Source organism: Canis lupus, chromosome 1 (assembly GCF_011100685.1).
Source record: "Canis lupus familiaris isolate Mischka breed German Shepherd chromosome 1, alternate assembly UU_Cfam_GSD_1.0, whole genome shotgun sequence".
NCBI lineage: Eukaryota > Metazoa > Chordata > Mammalia > Carnivora > Canidae > Canis > Canis lupus.
This window is the reverse complement of record NC_049222.1, coordinates 111321832-111340433: the sequence shown is the minus strand read 5'-3', so window position 1 is coordinate 111340433 and position 18602 is coordinate 111321832. Positions and strand designations below refer to the sequence as shown.

Below are 18602 nucleotides of genomic sequence, written 5' to 3'. Positions count from 1 at the left end.
GACAGGGGAGTAGGAGGAACTTGGGTGTCTTTCCAACCCCTACCTCGTAGGGTCACCACCTTGACAAGCCCCGCCCCCCGGAGGCTCAGCTTCCCCTTTTGCGCAGTGGGGTGATGCTCCATATACCACCCTGCGCTGTTTGAGAGTCCCCCACAGGTGAGGTCTGGGGGGACACGAACAGCAGCACCCAAACTTTCCAACCTAACTCCTTCACTTCTTCCCCGGGTGAAGCTCCCCCAACATGAGGAGGCAGGGGTGGACACTGACCCCATTTGCCAGAAGGCCAAACTGAGTCCCAAGACAAAAGACTTGTCTGAGGTCCCACAGGGGGCAAGCCCCAGGCCTTGTTTCCCCATTACATGGGCCAAGGAGAGGGTGGGGGGCGGGACCAGAGAGAGAGAGGCAGAAAGCAGAGAAGGGGGAAGGGGTGAGGCCTCTCTCTGCCCACAGCTGCTCCTCACATCCCGGGTTAACGATCCACTTGGGGCGGGGCTCGAGTCCTGGGCAAAGTCCCTTCCCGGGGGGCCGGGGCCCCACACCGACTTTCAGGGGCCCAGAGACACAGGCAGAGATCGGGAGACAAAAAGAGATGGGGGCGGGGCCGGAGGCGGGGATGGAGGGACAGCGTTGCAGATACGGGGGGCGCTAAAAGACCCGGGGGGCCTGTGTGCCCCCTGGACAGATCCGTAGTGCGGCCCCCATTCCTCCGCGCCCCCCCCTAAATCCCCAAAGCCTCCCCCTTGGCCTCCCGTAACTCAGTGACCCGGACTCAACCCCAGCGACGGCCCCGCCCCAAGGGAAATCCGGGAAAGCCCCGCGCCGAGGCGGCCCCTCCCCGGGGCGGAGAGAAGGGGCGGGGGCGGGGCCTCGGGGAAGGCCCGCCCCGCCCCGCCCCCCAGCTCCGGGCGGCCTCTGAGTCATGCCCCCAACCCGCCCGGCCTGTTCCCCACCCACCAAGCCCGCCCGGAGGGGAGGGGAACGTGGGGGGGAAGGGGCAGCCAGACCGCCCACCCCACCCCACCCCACCCCACCCCACCCCACCCCGCACCCCGGGCCCCGTAGCCCGGACTCTGCGCCGCGTCTCCACGTCCCTTGCTGTCTTCCTCGTCTCTCCCTCCCCGGGTCTCTCCCGATCGATCTCTTCGCCCAGAAGCTCGAGCTGGGTAGAGGGGCCCTTCAGGCCGAGACCCACTGTGCACCCCATCCCCTGAAGCGAAGTTCTGACGCACGGCTGGGCCACACGGAGGAGGCCGGGATGGCGACAGGGCAGGCAGAGGGATGGCAGGCACTACCGTCCGCGCTGCTGGGCGCCTGCCGAGGGCAGTCCCTGACCTGGGTGCGTCTTTTTCCTCCCGCAAAGGAGGAAACGGCTCGGCGGAGGGAAGTGCCTGGTCAAGGTCACCCCGGCGAGGAAGTGGGAGTCGGGACTCGAACCCGCGTCCTAGTGAGCCCGGGGCCTCCTGGAACCCCTCCCTGTGGGAGAAGCTGAGATCAGACCGTACCCAGGAGACAGGAGACAGGAGACAGAGAGAGATGGTGAGAGGCACAGAGGACAGAGAGACAGAGCGAGAGACCCAGAAAGACACGTCTCCAGCCCGCAGAGACCCAGATACAGAGCTACAGAGATAGAGACAAGTAGCCAGAAAGAGCAAAACACTGAGGCAGCGCCCGCGAGAGGCCCGCAGCCGCAAGGGTGGGGACCCCGGCCCCCGACCCCGCCCCCTGCCCCCCCACCAGCGCCGGGGCCCAGCCGCCGGGGGCGCCGCGGGTCGGGAGGGGGCGGGCGCGGGGCGCGGCGCGGGCGGGACGCTCGGAGGGCAGCACCGCGGGGCGGCGGGAGCGGCGGCGGGTCCAGGAAACCCCTGGGGCGGACGGGTGGCCCCGGGGGGGCCGGGGGCGGGGAGGCGGGCGACCGGCACCGCCCCGGCCGACAAAAGTCCCTTCAGTTCAGCCGGCGGCAGGGGAAGTCCCGGCGCCCGGCGCAGCCACCCTCCGGTGCCGCCGAGCCGAGCAGCGCTCCGGCCGCCCGCTCGGCCGCCGTCTCCGGCGGCCCCATGCCCCGATGCCCCGCGGGGGCCATGGACGAGGGGCCCGTGGACCTGCGCACCCGGCCCAAGGCCGCCGGGCCCCCGGGCGCCGCGCTGCCGCTCCGCAAGCGCCCTCTGCGCGAGCCCTCCCCGGAACCCGCCGCCCCCCGCGGCGCCGCGGGCCCAGTAGTCGGCCCGGATCCCCTGGGCGGCGGCCCCGACTCCCCGGCGGTCCCCGCGGCCCCCCACGGACTGGCCCGGCCAGAGGCGCTTTACTACCAGGGTGAGTGGCTCCCACGGGTCCGGGCCAGGTGGGGGTCAGACAGGGCGCAGGGTCACCAGAGCCAGGCAACAGAGATCAGGATGCAAATACAGGGGCTCCCCAGGGAGCTGAGAAACAGGGGCGACGGAATCCAAGGTCCCAAGGACCTCGGGCTCTGGGGAGCTGCGAGGGAGCAGGGCCTGAGGTCCCGGGGACACGGTCATGGGAACCTCAGGGAGCAGTGCCTTCCGACATAGATATGGGGGTCCCAGGACACCGGGTGTCAGGGGGTCCTGGGGGACAGAGCCCAGTCTGAAAGCCACGATAGGAAGACCCAGGGGACAGTGCCCAGCAGGACAGATAGGGACAGATTCTTGCGGAATCAAGGGGGCAGAGCCTATAGTCCCAAGAACACAGAGTTATAAGCTCTTTAGAACCCAGATATTGAGGATTATAAAGACTCAGTGCTTTGGCCCAAGAAACTGGGGTTCCTGGCATCCAGGTATGTGGTATCAAAGGAAGTCAGAGAAACAGTGACTCGGGTTCTAAGAAGTCAGATATGGGAGGTGTCAGCACATCAAAATCTCAGGAACCATGATCTCAGGGACTGGTGGGAATCAGGAGAACAGAGTTTAAGCACCCCAATATCTGGAATCACAAGGATCCAAGGAAACAGACGCAGATAGTAGGGGTCCTGAGGAGCCAGCAGGACAGAGAATCTGGGGTCCTGGGCACCAGTTATGTATGGTCACACAGGCTCAAGGTCTCATTGGAGGTCACAAAGTCAGGTGGCCACAAAGTCAAGGCTTGGGAATGGAGGGTTCTAGGAATGGGGGGCAGGACCGGGCGATTCTGGGAGTGAAGGATTTAGGGTCAGGATGAAGAATTAAGGGGTGTCCAGGCAAAAAGCTGCAGGACACCAAGGCCCGGTACTGGAGATACAAGGGTCTGCAAACTTGGGGGTGCATGAATGGGGGCCCCCAAAGATCAGGAGATGAGAGAGGAGGCCAAACAGCATTCTCCCTGTCTCCATCCCTGATCTCAAGGAAGGGGCATCCCTTACCACAGCTGTCCCCACATCACCCATCCCTGAGTGGCCCCAAAGCTGCAGAAAGCCCATGCCTAGTGCCTCCAGACTTTGGCCCAGTTCCTGCACCTTCCACACCATCAGAGTAGAGCAAGTTAGAAAACCTCAGGGTGTGCATCAGGAGGCTTGCCACTGCCTCCTCTTTCCCATTCCCTGCATGAGAAGCCAGGCCTCAGTTTTCCCCATCTGTGTGATGGGTGGATATGGCTTCAACTGCTGCCATGGTTGGCATCTGACATTGTTCGTCTCCTTCTGACCCACCCACCCTTCTCCCCAACTCTCTACACAGTCACCCAACACCCAGTGTTTCATCCATTCTTACTTCCCTCAGCCACAAATTTACTAGGCAAACAGGCCCTCAGGTCCCCCTGCTGGGTGATGATGGGGCTCAGGCCTGTCCTTAAGGAACTCTGCCTAGGAGGAGATGGGGAGTCAGACACATGAAGAGATAAGTGATAATGACAGTGACCAGGGCTCACGGAGGACAGTGAAGGGGGAAGCTGCTGGACCCCAGATGGATGTGAAAGGCCACTTTGTCTTGGGCCTTTCGGGCCTGGTATGAAATGCAAAAGGGACCTTAGCAAACAGGGCAGCAGGAGCGAAGGTCTGGAGGTAGGGGGCGGGTTGAGGGTCTGTGAGCTTGGCCTCACCCTTGTCCTTCCTTCTGTCCAGGACCTTTACTTCCCATATACCCCACCCCGAATATGGGCTCCCTCTTCCCTCTCCTGAACCTGCCTACACCCCTGTACTCCATGGTGTACTCCATGGAACATCCCTTGTCGGCTGACATCGCTGTGGCCACCCATGCAGATGAGGACGGAGACACGTGAGTAAAGCCCCCCCCCCCCCCATAAATGGAAGAGCCAGCCCTCCGCCCACCTCACCCACCACCACACAGGGGCACTCAGCTTCCTCTCTGAAAAATGGGCAACCTGAGCACTTACCTCCTAGGACTGTTTTTGAAGCAGGCAGCTACAAAATTTTTATCCAAATCCAAGCATGAGAGGGGCGCCCGGCTGGCTCCGTCGATAGAACATGCAACTCTTGATCCCAGGGTTGTGAGTTCAAGCCCCACATTGGGTATGGGGATGACTTTTTTTTTAAGATTTATTTATTTATTTATTTACTTATTTATTCATGAGAGACAGAGACAGAGAGAGACACAGAGAGACACAGAGAGACACAGAGACAAAGGCAGAGGGTGAAGCCGACTCCATGCAAGGAGCCAGACATGGGACTTGATCCCCGATCCTGGGATCACACCCTGAGCGGAAGGCAGACGATCAACCACTAAGCCACCCAGGCGTCCTGGGGATGATTTTTAAAAAATAAAATAATCAAAGGTACCCAAATATACCCCAAAATTCTTTTTAAAACTCCAAACAGGAGAAAGATATTTCATTGATTGATTTGTTATATATGAATTATACATGTTAAGCTCTTAGCACTAAGCCTGGTAGGTTATAAGAACTCAGTAAGTACTGATTAATTAATATCATTGCTATTATATACTTTATGTTAAACCCAGCACACGTACACACATAGGAGTAAAAATTGCGCAGAACAAGAGACCCCCTTAATAGATGGGATCTACTTTGTATTTTCTATTCTAGACTCTTCCACTGTTTCAGGGTCAGAGGTCAGTCGATTGATTTGAGGATCCCTTAAACCGATTTCACAAATTCCATAGTTCATCATCACCTGCAGTTGAAAACGTGCCCTTGAGGCCGCTGAGAACCCCTGCAAGGAAGGGTTTAGCTCTGTGCCCAGTGCATAGTCAGCGCTCAACACACTTGACCATCGATTATTACTTCTCCACCTAGGTTTGAATTTCAGCTGGCCACATTCTCACCGTTCTCGGCCAGAGTTTTCCCCTGTCAAAAACAAGAACTGTAAGCGTGTAAAAGTCTGTGAGGCACACAAGAAATCTCTTCTATAAAGCGCTTACCTGGGAATTGGTTTGGGGACTGGAAACCAAAGGTAGGGATGGAATGGACAGGCTCATTGCTGCAGAAAAAGGGGCCATCACTGGCCAACTTGTGACTTCACATCCCTGAGCCTCAGATTTTCCCTTTCTGGAAATCGGGGCTCATACAGGACCTATGAAAATTAGGATTCAGTGCAGTTGATGCCCATGCGCATAGAACATAGGCCAGGGCCAAGCACACAGTAGGTCCTCTATGCAGGGGGATGGGGTGTTCTAACAGAGCTCCCGGGGTGGTTGTGGGCCATCCTGTGAGTCCAAGCAGGAGAAAGTGCCCAAGATACCTAAAAGGCTGAATAAAACTAGTTCCCTCCCACTGTGGGTACCTCTGGGGTCATCTGTGAAATACATTTTATTTGTATCTGCCCCCAGGGGTGATTTGTTTGCAGCCTGCGAATGCAGCGTGCAGAAGGCCATTGGCACAACCAGCCTCAAATGCTGCGCCCCACCCGCCCTCCCCTGCCCTCCCCCGCTCTCCCCCCTCCCCTCCAAAGCAAACACTTCAGCCTCAGCTGCCTGTTGGGGGAAATCCCTTCCCGCAGAACTTGACCGCAGCCCAGCTGCTCTGCCTCCCCCACGTCAGCAGCCGTCACTCACTCGCAGCCTCCCCCTCCTGGCGTTCAATCTAACCTTAACCCCTTTCCGCTGGGGCCGAGACCTTACCGGAATGGACAGCTGGCTAGCCTGGGGGTGGGGGAGGGGGACACGCTAAGTCTGGGTCCCCAAAGCAGCAGAGCTTCGTGGGGAACCTGGACTTCTAGGGACTCGAGAGAGCAAGAATCTCGGGGCACTGGGAAGGTAGAGAAGAGCAGAGGTCGGGGTACTGTATTCCTTGACCCCTGAGGCGTTAAGGAACAGGGTCCAGCGACTGGGAAAGCTGGTATCTGCAAAGAGTTAGGGCACCGTATTCGGGTCCTAAGAGATCTCGGGGGTGGATGCCGGGATATGGGGGATAGGGAGCCAGCTGGAGGCAGAGCTTCAGAAGGGTGGAGTTCCAAAGGGGCCCTTAGGCTGGAAAACTTGGGGTCCTCCCCGCCACCCCCACCCAGGAAAGCTTGGTCTTTTTGTTTGGCCTCCCTCCTGCTCCACCCCACGCGAGGATGGAAGTGGGGGTGCCGGGGGTGGCCGGGGTAGATCCCCGGCGGGAGGCTTCCCTCCCCCGGGAGCAGGAAGCGGAGCCCCGCCCAGCAGACCTGTTACTGGAAGTCCGAGGGCTGGGCCGCCCCTCCCGTCCCCACTTCCTCCAGCCCCGCCCCACCCCCTGCAGCCCGCGCGTTTATGGGAACTCAGGCCTGGACGGTTTCTCTGAAATCATTCGCTCCCTCTGCCCTCACTTAACCCCGCCCGCCCCGAGAGGGACCCAGGCCAGGCTTCCTGGGAGATGGAGGGAGGGAAAGGAACCTTTCTCCGCCCACCCCCACCCCCCACACACACCCCAGGCCTAGGTCCGCCCCTCCCCCAACATTTTCCTTTTAAATTTGGCTTTCACGATTCGGGATCCAGGTTCCGCATTTCACCTGCAAAGCGCCTCTTGGGAGGTGGGCGCTATTGTGGGCTCTAAGGTACCAAGGAGAAAACCGGAGGGGCACGTGACTTTGCTCTAGCACAAACAGCTGCAACCCTGGCCTGGTTAGCCCCCCAAAGCCACCAGCCCCGGGAGCGGGGGCGGCGGGGGGCGGGGCGGGGGGGGGTTGAGGTTCCTGCACGATCTCTCTCCACCGTCACCCGTCACCGAAGCACTTAGAGAGCTAGTTTAAAATGCGGATTCTGGAAGCACATTTCACAATGGGAAGGTTCACCTGCCTTAGCATGGCTCTGGTTATTGGGAAATATTTTCCAGATCCATGCCAGTGGGGATGAAGGAAGAACTGGGCAGAAATGGGGCTGTTGGGAGTCTCAGCAGGGCCTTAGCTGTCCAATGGGGAATAGAGCAGCTGCTGTGGCCTCTAGAGATGGGGCCAGAAGACTAGGCCCTCTATGCCAGCACTGACCAGTCACTGGATGCCACGGGATGGCAGCTGCCCCCACTCATGACCCAGGCAAGCAGTGCTTTTCAGCAGAGGGTAATTCCCGGAGAGAGCTGATAGGCGACAACCTTCCCAGAAGCTGGGAGAGTGAGTCCTTTGGTCCGGAAGGAGGGAATCTGAGTTGTGCAGCCAGTGTCCAGAACAATGACTCCATCCCAGTACTCCCACCTCCCCTTTGGGCAAAAATTCCTCCACACAAATGCTTCTGGGTTGGAGGCTGAGCGTAACATGCAGTCACAACAGATGGAGAGTACTTCCCTGGGGCCCTAGAGAGAGGTGGGAACAAGCTCACCGGCCTCAAGGATGGCCAGGGATCACTGTGACGGATTCATTTATTCAGTGCATGTTTGTGGAGCACCTGCTCAGCACCAGCTGCAGTCCTAGGCACTGGGCAGTGACCAAAGCAGACAAAATGCCCTGCCCTGGTGGAGCTGACATTCTAGCTTCAGAGATTCAGACAGGAAACAAATAAACTACAATGTTGGGTGATGATGTAGAGGAAAATTAGGCAGGGGAGGGGGGAAGGGGAGGTGGCCATACCATTTTAGCAGAGGCCCAAATGAGGGGAACTACGCAGTGCAGATTATCTGGGGGATGACTGTTCCAGGCAGAGGGAACAACCAGTGCAAAGGCCCTGGGGGTATCTGGGGGATGACAGTTCCAGGCAGAGGGAACAGTCAATGCAAAGGCCCTGAGGGGCAAAAAAAAAAAAACAAAGGCCCTGAGGGGCAAGCATGCTAGTTTTGCTTGAGGAACAGCAAGGAAGCCAAGCAGAGTGAAGAGAGCAGATGGAGAAGAAATCAAAGGGATGGAAGAGGGGAGGCAAGATCACATGGGGCCTGTTTGGCCTTGATTCTGAGAGTTCTGAGCAGAAGCGGCACTTGACCTGATTTAGGTTGCAAAAGGGTCTCTCTGGCTGCTATGTGGGAGACAGACAGCAGGGCAGAGGCGGAAGCAAGGAGGCCAGTGAGGAGCGAACAGTCCAGGAGGGAGGTGATGGTGGCTGAACCGGGAGGGAGGGAGTGAGGGTCAGGAAAAGTGGGTGGATTCTGTATATACTTTCAAACTCCCCAGCACATGTTGGGAGTTAGCACCACTCAGCGTATGGAGGTGAGAGATGACCACCCCTAATGCTTGTGATCCCCCAGGCCACTCCACATTGCGGTGGTGCAGGGCAACCTGCCAGCTGTACATCGGCTTGTCAACCTCTTCCAGCATGGGGGCCGAGAGCTAGATATCTACAACAACCTGCGACAGGTGAGCCTGGGGGGCTTGGATCCGATGGAAGAGAGGACTAAGTCCTAGAAGCTGGGGATCCAGACTCGGAGATCCTCAGAGACAAGACTGGGGACACAGGTCCAAGCAGGTTCCTCATAGTCTCTGTTCCACAGACACCGCTACACCTGGCTGTGATCACCACACTGCCATCGATGGTGCGGCTCCTAGTGATGGCGGGTGCCAGTCCCATGGCCCTGGACCGCCATGGCCAGACGGCAGCCCACCTGGCCTGTGAGCACCGCAGCCCGACGTGCCTGCGGGCCCTTCTGGACAGCGCAGCCCCGGGCACCGTGGACCTGGAGGCCCGCAACTACGACGGTGAGCACCTACCCCGGCGCCGGTGGGGCTGTCTGGCAAGACCTGAGGTCCTTCTGGGGTCCAGCGCCCCTGGCCCAGGTTAACTGAGAATTCCTGTCCCTCAGGGCTCACCGCCCTGCACGTGGCCGTGAACATGCAGTGCCCCGAAGCCGTGCTGCTCTTGCTGGAGCGAGGTGCTGACATCGACGCGGTGGTGAGCAGGCGCGGCCGCGGCTCGGCAGGAGGAGCGTGGGGGCGGGGCTTGCGTGGGAGACCGCGAGTGGGTGGGGTGGGATTGAGGTGCTGGACCAAGAGCCTGGGATACGGGGCCGGCTGATTGGGCAGAGCTCGGAGAGGCTCAAAGAGCTTCCCTCCCTCCTGCAGGACATTAAAAGCGGCCGCTCCCCGCTCATCCACGCAGTGGAAAACAACAGCCTTAGTATGGTGCAGCTGCTGCTGCAGGTGGGTCGGCGCCCGCGCGGGCCTCTCCCCGCTCTCGGCCGCGGCACGCAGCCTGCGCTCCAGCTCTGGCCCCCGCTCTGGCTCCGCTTCCAGATCTGCCCCCTCCTTCTAGGCCTCGTTGTGTCAACCCTCTGCCTTCAGCCCCGAGGCTGCCCTCTTGTCCGGGGCCTTCTCGCTTGCCTTCCCCCGCCCCCAGAACGAGCCAGGCCCGCTGCAGCGACGACGGCCTTGCTCACCCTGCGTCCCGCGCTGTCCTTGCGCCCGCCTCGCCTCTGGACCTTCCCTCCCTCCGGGGGCGCCCCCACTCCGAGCGGCCGCGTCCAGCCCCGGGTGGTCAGCCCGGGCCCCGCCCCCGCCCCCTGCCGCGCACCCCCGCGGCGGCCGTCCCCGCCGTCCCCCCTGACGCGACCCTCCCGCCCCGCAGCACGGCGCCAACGTGAACGCGCAGATGTACTCGGGCAGCTCGGCGCTGCACTCGGCGTCCGGCCGCGGGCTCCTCCCGCTGGTGCGCACGCTGGTCCGCAGCGGCGCCGACAGCGGCCTCAAGAACTGCCACAACGACACGCCGCTCATGGTGGCGCGCAGCCGCCGGGTGAGTGCGCGGGGAGCGGGCGCGGACGGGACCCCGGGCGACGCCCGCCCCGCGAGAGCCCCGGTGAGAGCGAGCAGCGCGGGCCGGAGCCGCCCGGTGGTGACCCCCATCTTCCTGCAGGTCATCGACATCCTGAGGGGGAAGGCGACCCGGCCGGCGCCCGCATCACAGCCAGAGCCCTCCCCGGAACGCAGCGCCACCACCTCCCCCGAGAGCAGCAGCCTCCTCAGCTCCAACGGTGAGGACCGAGCTCCCTGCCACCAACCTCTCAGCGCCCCCCCCCCACAACCCTCCAGGCCCCCACCCCTCCTCCCCCGGAACCCTCCAGGCCTGTGTACCCTTCCCTGCCCCCCTGGAACCCTCCAGGCCCCCTCCCCTCCTCAACCCTCCAGGCCCCCTCCCCTCCTCAACCCTCCAGGCCCCCTTCCCTCCTCCCCTGGAACCCTCCAGACCCCTTCCCCTCCTCCCCCCGGAACCTTCCAGGCCCCGTACCCTTCCCCAGACCCCCAGAGCAGGCCTAGCACCTTGTGTCCGGATCTGGTGCTCACCACTTTCTTCTCCCCACAGGTCTCCTTTCTGCGTCCCCCTCCTCCTCGCCCTCCCAGTCTCCTCCCAAGGACCCGCCTGGATTCCCCATGGCTCCCCCCAGTTTCTTCCTTCCTCCCTCATCTCCACCTGCCTTCCTGCCCTTCGCTGGGGTCCTCCGAGCCCCTGGCCGGCCAGTGCCTCCCTCGCCAGCTCCAGGAGGCAGCTGAGAGGGATGGGGGGGCAGATCTCAGACTCATGCGGAGGGACCTCCCTGCCCTGTGGGGTCAACCCTCCTAGAAACTGTGAAGACCTTACTCTGCCCCCCCCCTTCAGGACCAGGATTTGCACAGAGGCACAAGCATGTACCCATAAGCCCCCTCTTCTGAGCAAAGATATTCTCCTGCCTCCACTCAACTTGTGGCCCCCCCAGGCCTTTTACCCCTGTTATTCTCAGGCGCCAGTCCCCTGTCTGGAATTCCACCCAGATTCCTTCTCCTCCCCCAGAGCTGGTGGAACCAGGGAATAGTCACTCCCCTCCCCCCACCCCCCCAGCTGGGTGAGGAGGGGGAGATGGGCCATAGCCAGGCACTGATAACAATGTAAATTATTAGGCATTTTGGTTGGATTTCTTTTGTAATAAACTATTTTTGTACCATACCCAGGCTTGGCAGGGCCTCTTTCACGGGAGGTCTGGAGGAAGTGTGTTTGTGTGTGTGCACAGCTGTACGTCCTACCCAGCTGACTCCATGAGTGACCTTGTGGGTCTCAGACTGATGATGGTAATGATGGTACATGTGGGTGACCCTGGCACTTCTAGTTTGCCCATTCTGTTGTGTCACTGTGCCACCATTTCTGAGGACGACGTAGTGTGTGACATCCTTCCGGGGCACCATTTCGGATTCCATAGTGACCCCAGGTGTCTGCATGTGTGTGTGTGTGTGTTTTTATTTATTTATTCATGAGAGACAGAGAAAGGCAGAGAGACAGGCAGAGGGAGAAGCAGGCTCCCTGCGGGACTCGATCCCAGGACCCCAGGATCATGACCTGAGGTCATGGCAGAGGCTCAACAACTGAGCTACCCAGGTGCCCCTTGTATGTGTGTTTCTGAGGTTTGTGGGTCCCAGTTGGGGAGCTGACTGTCATGTGATTGATGGTCTCTGGGCCTGTGTGTATGTGTGTGTGTGTGTGTGTAGCAGTTGTGAGTGTTCCCAACATTGAAACCTGTGGTCATCGTGTGATTCTTTGTATGACTGCCTTGCTTGGTCCACCGTGTGTTTGACTCAGCAATTCCAGAGCCCCCCTGACATAACAATGTTTGGGTCTTAACTCTGTGGATGTGTCACTTCTTTATCACACTTAACATTTGTATTCATCTCCCATCACCCCTGTCACAAAGCACCACCAATTTAGTGGCTTAAAATAACGGATTGATTCACTTACAGTTCTAGAGGTCAGAAGTCCGAAATCAGTTTCATTGGCCCAATGTCAAAGTGTCAGCAGGGCTGTTTCCTTCTGGAAGCTCTAGGGGAGAATCCACCTCCTTGCCTTTTTCAGCTTCTAGAGGCTGCGTTCCTTGTCTCATGGTCCCTTCTATCACTTTGACCTCTTGCTTCCATCTGCACTTTTAAAAAGATTTTATTTATTTATTCATGAGAGAGAGACATGGGCAGAGGGAGAAGCAGGCTTCCTGTGGGGAGCCCAATGCAGGACTCAATCCCAGGGCCCCAGGATCATGACCTGAGCTGAAGGCAGATGGTCAACTGCTAAGCCACACAGCCATCCCCCCCACCTTTTTAAAGATTTTATTACTAATTTATTTGATAGAGCAAAAGAGAGATCAGGAGGAAAGTGCAAAGGGAGAGAATCTCAAGCAGACTCTGTGCTAAGCACAGAGCCTGACATGGGGCTCAATCTTGTGACCCTGAGATCATGACGGATGCTCAACCCAGGGAGCCACCCAAGCGCCCCTTCATCCGCACTTCCACCCAGACCTCCTGCCTCCTTCTTAGAAGGACCCTGCAATTATACTGGACCCACTGAGATAATCTAAGTTCCTCTCTTCATCTCAAGATCCTTAATTTCATCACATCTGCAAAGTCTCTTTTGCCATTTAAAGTAACTTCCACAGATCGCAGGGATTAGAATATAGGGATCTTTCAGAGCCTTTATTCAGCCCACCCCATGCTTCAATCAGAAAAGCAACATTACTAGGAAGTGGGTATATGGATAAGAGACTTGTTACAGGAATTTGAACACCGGAAAGAAGATAGATGTAGGGTGGAGGAGACCGAGGACAAGCTGGCACCCCCAAGGAGGAACTCAAATCTACGTTGGTATCCACTGTCCCCAACCTTGATGAAAGGGGTGTCTTGTGGGAGAAGCTGGTCCAACCATGGTCCAATTCTATTGGCATGCGTGTGTGCATTTCTGAATGATGGTGAGTTCTTTTCTTTTCTTTCTTTTCTTTTCTTTTCTTTTCTTTTCTTTTCTTTCTTTTCTTTTCTTTTCTTTTCTTTTCTTTTCTTTTTCCTTCCTTCCTTCCTTCCTTTTTCTCCGGGGCCTCCCTGAACCTCTGGCTCTTCTTTAAAAAAAAAAAAGGGAATCCCTGGGTGGCTCAGTGGCTTAGTGCCTGCCTTTGACCCAGAGCATGATCCTGGAGTCCCAGGATCGAGTCCCATGTCAGGCTTCTGTGTGGAGCCTGCTTCTCCCTCTGCCTGTGTCTCTACTTCTCTCTCTCTCTCTCTCTCTCTGTGTCTCTCATGAATAAATAAATAAAATCAAAGATTATTTATCTTTGATTTTATTTATTTATTCATGAGACACTGAGAGAGAGGCAGAGACATAAGCAGGTCCCATGCAGGGAGCCTGATGTGGGATTCAATCCCGAGACTCCAGGATCATGCCCGGAGCTGAAGTCGGATGCTTAACCGCTGAGCCACCCAGGCGTCCCAAACCTCTGGTTCTTCTTCTGTCTTGGCCACTGTGACATTTCTGCTGACACCACTCCATGACATGTTGTATCTTTGGGGCTGACTGCCTTAATATCTTCTTGGGAGACAATGTTAGGAATGACCGAGTGTATGAGCATGCACATGGGAGTGCGTACACATATGCACATGCATTCGCATGCACATGCTTTGGGGTGCACTCTCCCTGGGTGACCTATCCTGGTCCCTGACTTAGCTGGCTGTACGTCTTTGTATGTGTTTAGGACCATGTACCGGTGTTTCTGAGCCTGCTCCTGGGTCACAGCAGCCTTGCAGGTGCCTGACCTTGGAAGGTCCACTTGCTTCCTATGGGCTGCTGTAACAAATGGCCACAAACAAGGAGGCGTAAAGCAACAGAAAGTTATCCTCTCACAGTTCTAGAGGCCAGAGGTCTGAAATCAAGGAGTCGGCAGGGGCACACTCCCTCCAAAGGTGCCTTGCTCCTTCCAGCAGCTGCTGGGCCCCCATGTTCCAGCGTTCCTGGGCTCAGGGCTACATCTTCCTCCGCCCTCTCCTGGATGTGTCTGGTCTCCTCTGCTGCCTCCTGTAAGGACATGTATGTCAATGGATTTAGGGCCCATGTAGATAACCCAAGAGATCCTTCCCTTAATTGCATCTGCAAAGACCTTATTTCCAAGTAAGGTCATATTCGCAAGTTCCAAGGGTTAGGATAGGGATGTATTCTGGGGGGAGGAAGAACCACCATTCCCACTATGGAGGGTGACTGTTCGGCCCTGCAAGCTGCTGCATGTGAGAATTTCCTGTGCGATGATCCACACACACACATAAGGCCACTCACAATGAGTGTCTCTCCCACAGAGCGTCAGCCGTGGGAGGGCAGTACAGGGCCTTCTTCCCTGCGGCCCCCCACAGCAGCCAGCACACTGCCTGGCATGAAGCATACCCTTGAGAAGTGATGGGTGGATGAATGAGCCTCCCCCACCCCCACCCCCTACTCTGGCCTCTGTGATTCTGGCTGCATCTAGTCTCATATCACCTTGTATGACCCCTTTGAGGGTATTCATAGAAACATAGGGGCTGGGCAGCCCAGGTGGCTAGGCAGTTTAGCACCGCCTTCAGCCCAGGGCCTAATCCTGGAGACCCAGGATCGAGTCCCACGTCAGGCTCCCAGCATGGAGCCTGCTTCTCCCTCTGCCTCTCTCTCTCTCTCTCTCTCTGTTTCTGAATAAATAAATAAAATCTTAAAAAAGAAAGAAAGAAAGAAAGAAACAAACAAACATAGGGACATCTGAGTGGCTCAGTTGGTTGGGCAATGCTTTGGCTCAGGTCATGATCCTAGGGTCCAGGGATCAAGTCCCACATCTGCTCCCTGCTCAGGGGGGAGCCTGCTTCTTTCTTCCTCTCCCTCTGTCCCCTCCCCCCCCCCCCAGTTCGCGTGTGCTTTTTCTCTCTCAAATAAATACAATCTTAAAAAAAAAAAAAAAGAAAGAAACGTAAATATTAGCAGCCATTTACTGGCCATGACAACATCCATATTCCAGATGAAAAAACTGAAAGCCAGATTGGAAATCTCCTGTCCAAGCCCAGGTCTGTGCCTCCAAAGTCCATGCTCATAATCACGGGGCCCTCTCACCATGCAGAAAAGCCGTGCATGGTTGCAACTATTATTTTAACTGGACACGCAAGGCATGCACCCATGCACGCGTTGTGGGCTACTGGAAAGGATAACAAGCAGGTGTGGCATTGAGAGCACAGGGTCTGGAGTCAGGACTGAGTTCGAGTCTTGCCTTTCCATTTCCTGGCTGTGTGACCTTGATCAGATGACATCTCAGGCCTGAGCCTGTTTCCTCATCTGTAGAAAGGAGGCATAATAACGGTGCCACCATGCCAGTTTGTCAGGAGGATTTTTTTTTAAGATTTTATTTATTTATTTGACAGGGAGCGCACAAGCAGGGGGAGTGGCGGGGAGAGGGAGAGGGAGAAACAGGCTCCCCACTGAGCACAGGGCCCAACCTGAGGCTCAATCCCAGGACCCTGAGATCATGACCTGAGCAGAAATCAAGAGTCAGATGCCCCCCGGGGTGCCCCGAGTTGATGAGGATTTAATGGGAGTATGGGTGCCGGGCCTGGCCCATTATCCTAGAGTGCGTGCTGGGAATCTCCTCGTCCTTGTGAGTCCAGGCTGTGGGTGATGAGCCTCTTTGTGTGAGAGAAACTATCTCCAGGTTCAAGAGCTGAACCCAGCACTGACCCTGGTAAGTTACTTCTCTAAAACAAAGGATCTAGCTTCTCCACACACGGAAATCCCCTCTCAGCCTCCTGACCTTGGGACTGGGCGCGTGTCCTTACACACCCATCCCCCTTAACAACCATCCCTTCCCTTGCAGAAGAGCAGACTCAGGAGCGGGGAGGAGGTCCCCATACAGGGTCTCTAGCCCCCCAGACCTCACAGGATTAAGCACACACCCCTCACCCACTGCTACCAAGCCTGCTCACCTTGTCTCTGACAGTCAGCCCTAACATTCAAAAGCCAAAAGTCACATTTTCAAATGCATTTCTCGGGGGGCCCCAGCCCCTGCTACAAAGTTTCACTTACTATCACCACCTTGGGTAAATCCAGACACTCAGTCAGAGAATGTCTCTTCCAGGTGCATGTGTGAAATCTGCTAAATCATCGATGCCAGTGCCATTCCCGAGAAACGAATTTAAGAGCGTGCCAATGAAGCAGAACACATCTGCTGGTTAGGTGTGTTTGCAGACCCTCACGTAAGCCACGCCTCCATTTTACAAAAAGAGAAACTGAGGCCATGGGAGGGTAAAAGTGACTCGGTGAGCTTATGGGTCCAGGATTCTGGGATTCATCATAACCAAGCGATGGAATTTGTCACCAGTCATGGAATGACCAACATCCTGTGCCTTCTGAGATGCAGTCTGGGTCTATGCACCCAGACGGACACGGCATCTCTTCTGGAATATTCTTGCCACCAAAATCTAATGATGAGGAAATATCAGATAAACTCAAAACCCAGGGGGACATCTTACAAAAGAACTGACCTGGCATGTTAAAAAATGTCAACCTTGCAAAACACAGAGAAAGTCGGAACAATCATACCAGACAGAGTCGAAGAAGACAGTAAACTGAATCCAACTCACAGCCTTGGTTTGGATACTGGGGAGAAAAAAACGTTTTGCGAGGAAGGATAGTTTGGAGGCAAAACTGGTAAAGTGAGTCTAGGCTGCACTGTTAGACACCAGTCCTGTACGGCGGTCAAATGTCCTGATTTTATGGACATATGTCTCAGACTTGTGTCTGAGAACATCCTTATGAGTGGAAATATAAGTGTTTAGGGGCAAAGGGGCTTGATGTCTGAAACTCACCCTCCAATAATAGTTCAGAGGGGAGAAAAGCAGAGAGAGCCAATGATAGAGCACACGAGCAATTGTTAACAATTGGTGAATCTGGGTGAAGGCCACATGAGAAGTCTTCGTCCTGTTGTTGCTACTTTCCTAGAAGCTTAAAATGATTTCAGGGGACGCCTGGATGGCTCAGAGGTTGAGCATCTGCCTTGGGTTCAGGTCGTGATCCTGGGGTCCTGCATGGGGCTCCCCACAGGGAGCCTCCTTCTCCCTCTGCCTGTGTCTGTGCCTTTCTCTCTCTGTGTCTCTCATGAATAAATACATAAAATCTGTTTTTTTTTTTTTTTAAAAAGGGCAGAGCCAGTGCTCTTTAAAAAAATAATAAAATATGGGGATTCTTGGATGGCTCAGCGGTTTGGAGCCTGCCTTTGGCCCAGGGCGTGATCCTGGAGGCCCTGAATCGAGTCCACATCAGGCTCCCTGCATGGAGCCTGCTTCTCCCTCTGCCTTTCTCTCTCTGTGTCTCTCATGAATAAATAAATAAAACATTTAAAATAAATAAATAAAATGAAATCATTTCCAAAGAGAAAAAATGATTGCAAATTAAAAAGTCATGGTTTAAAAGTTGAAGGTTCAAGGCTTTGTGTTTCCATGAGTATCTAAATCTGTCATGCATTTGTGGTCAGAGTTTCAGGAGCTGGGAGGGTGAATTTGCTGCTTCAGACAAGGCTTCGGGGCACGACCCGGGCCTTGGGGCGTGGTCAGGGGGCGTGACCAGACGCAGAGGCCTGGCTGGGATGAAGAGCGGGCTGCAGCCTGAAGGGCGGTCGGAACCTTGGGGCGTGGCCAGGGCCCCGGAGGTGTGGCCAGGGTCTGGGGGCGTGGCTTGAGAGACTTTCCCAAGGGAGGAGGTAAGTTTGTACTTGGAGCGCCCTCTCGTGGCTATACTGGGGCCTGGCCTCCACACTGTTTTATTTTTTATTTTTATTTATTTATTTATTTTTAAAGATTTTATTCCCTGTGGGGAGCCCGCAGGGGAACTCGATCCCAGGACCCCGGGATCACGACCTGAGCCAAGAGCTGACACTCAACCACTGAGCCACCCAGGTGCCCTGGCCTCCGCTTTTTTTTTTTTTTTTAATATTTTATTTATTTATTCATAGAGATGCAGAGAGAGAGAGAGGCAGAGAGAGAAGCAGGCTCCACAAAGAGAGCCCGACGTGGGACTCGATCCAGGGTCTCCAGATCACGCCCTGGGCTGCAGGCGGCGCTAAACCGCTGCGCCACCGGGGCTGCCCTGGCCTCCACATTTAAAAAAAAAACACTTTATTTTTCAGAAATTAAAAAAAAAATCTTTTTTTTTAAATTTATTTATGATAGTCACAGAGAGAGAGAGAGAGAGAGAGGCAGAGACAGCAAGCTCCATGCACCGGGACCCCGACGTGGGATTCGATCCCGGATCTCCAGGATCGCGCCCTGGGCCAAAGGCAGGCGCCAAACCGCTGCGCCACCCAGGGATCCCAAAATATATCTTTATTGAGATGTAATGCATACACCATACAATTCAACTATTTAAAGTGTACAATTCAGGGGATCCCTGGGTGGCTCAGCGATTTAGCGCCTGCCTTTGGCCCAGGGCGTGACCCCGGGGTCCCAGGATGGAATCCCACATCCGGCTCCCTGTGTGGGGCCTGCTTCTCCCTCTGCCTGTGTCTCTGCCTCTCTCCCTCTCTCTCTCTCTCTCTCTTTCTCT

At 56.3% G+C, this 18602-nt stretch overlaps 1 protein-coding gene and 1 long non-coding RNA gene across 2 annotated transcripts; one reads left to right on the top strand and one right to left on the bottom strand.

The window, feature by feature from the left end:
* Positions 1-2039: 2039 nt before the first annotated feature.
* On the top strand, positions 2040-11201 carry BCL3 (BCL3 transcription coactivator). The gene is made up of 9 exons (XM_038528625.1): positions 2040-2310; positions 4049-4202; positions 8536-8644; positions 8779-8983; positions 9088-9176; positions 9347-9424; positions 9849-10016; positions 10137-10254; positions 10584-11201. The coding sequence occupies exons 1-9, from the start codon at positions 2055-2057 to the stop codon at positions 10769-10771; spliced, it is 1365 nt and encodes a 454-aa protein (XP_038384553.1). The 5' UTR covers positions 2040-2054; the 3' UTR covers positions 10772-11201.
* Positions 4681-6596, bottom strand: LOC119870967. The gene is made up of 3 exons (XR_005354567.1): positions 6554-6596; positions 5325-5476; positions 4681-5250 (listed from the first exon to the last, which is right to left on the bottom strand). It is a non-coding gene; the product is annotated as an uncharacterized LOC119870967 (long non-coding RNA).
* Positions 11202-18602: the final 7401 nt, after the last annotated feature.

Excerpts from the sequence above, each read along its gene's own strand:
- BCL3 (XM_038528625.1), top strand. The coding sequence starts at position 2,055 with ATGCCCCGATGCCCCGCGGGGGCCATGGACGAGGGGCCCGTGGACCTG. Across the intron at positions 2,311-4,048 it reads AGAGGCGCTTTACTACCAGG|GACCTTTACTTCCCATATAC; the intron begins GTGAGTGGCTCC and ends CCTTCTGTCCAG. Across the intron at positions 9,425-9,848 it reads TGGTGCAGCTGCTGCTGCAG|CACGGCGCCAACGTGAACGC; the intron begins GTGGGTCGGCGC and ends CCCGCCCCGCAG.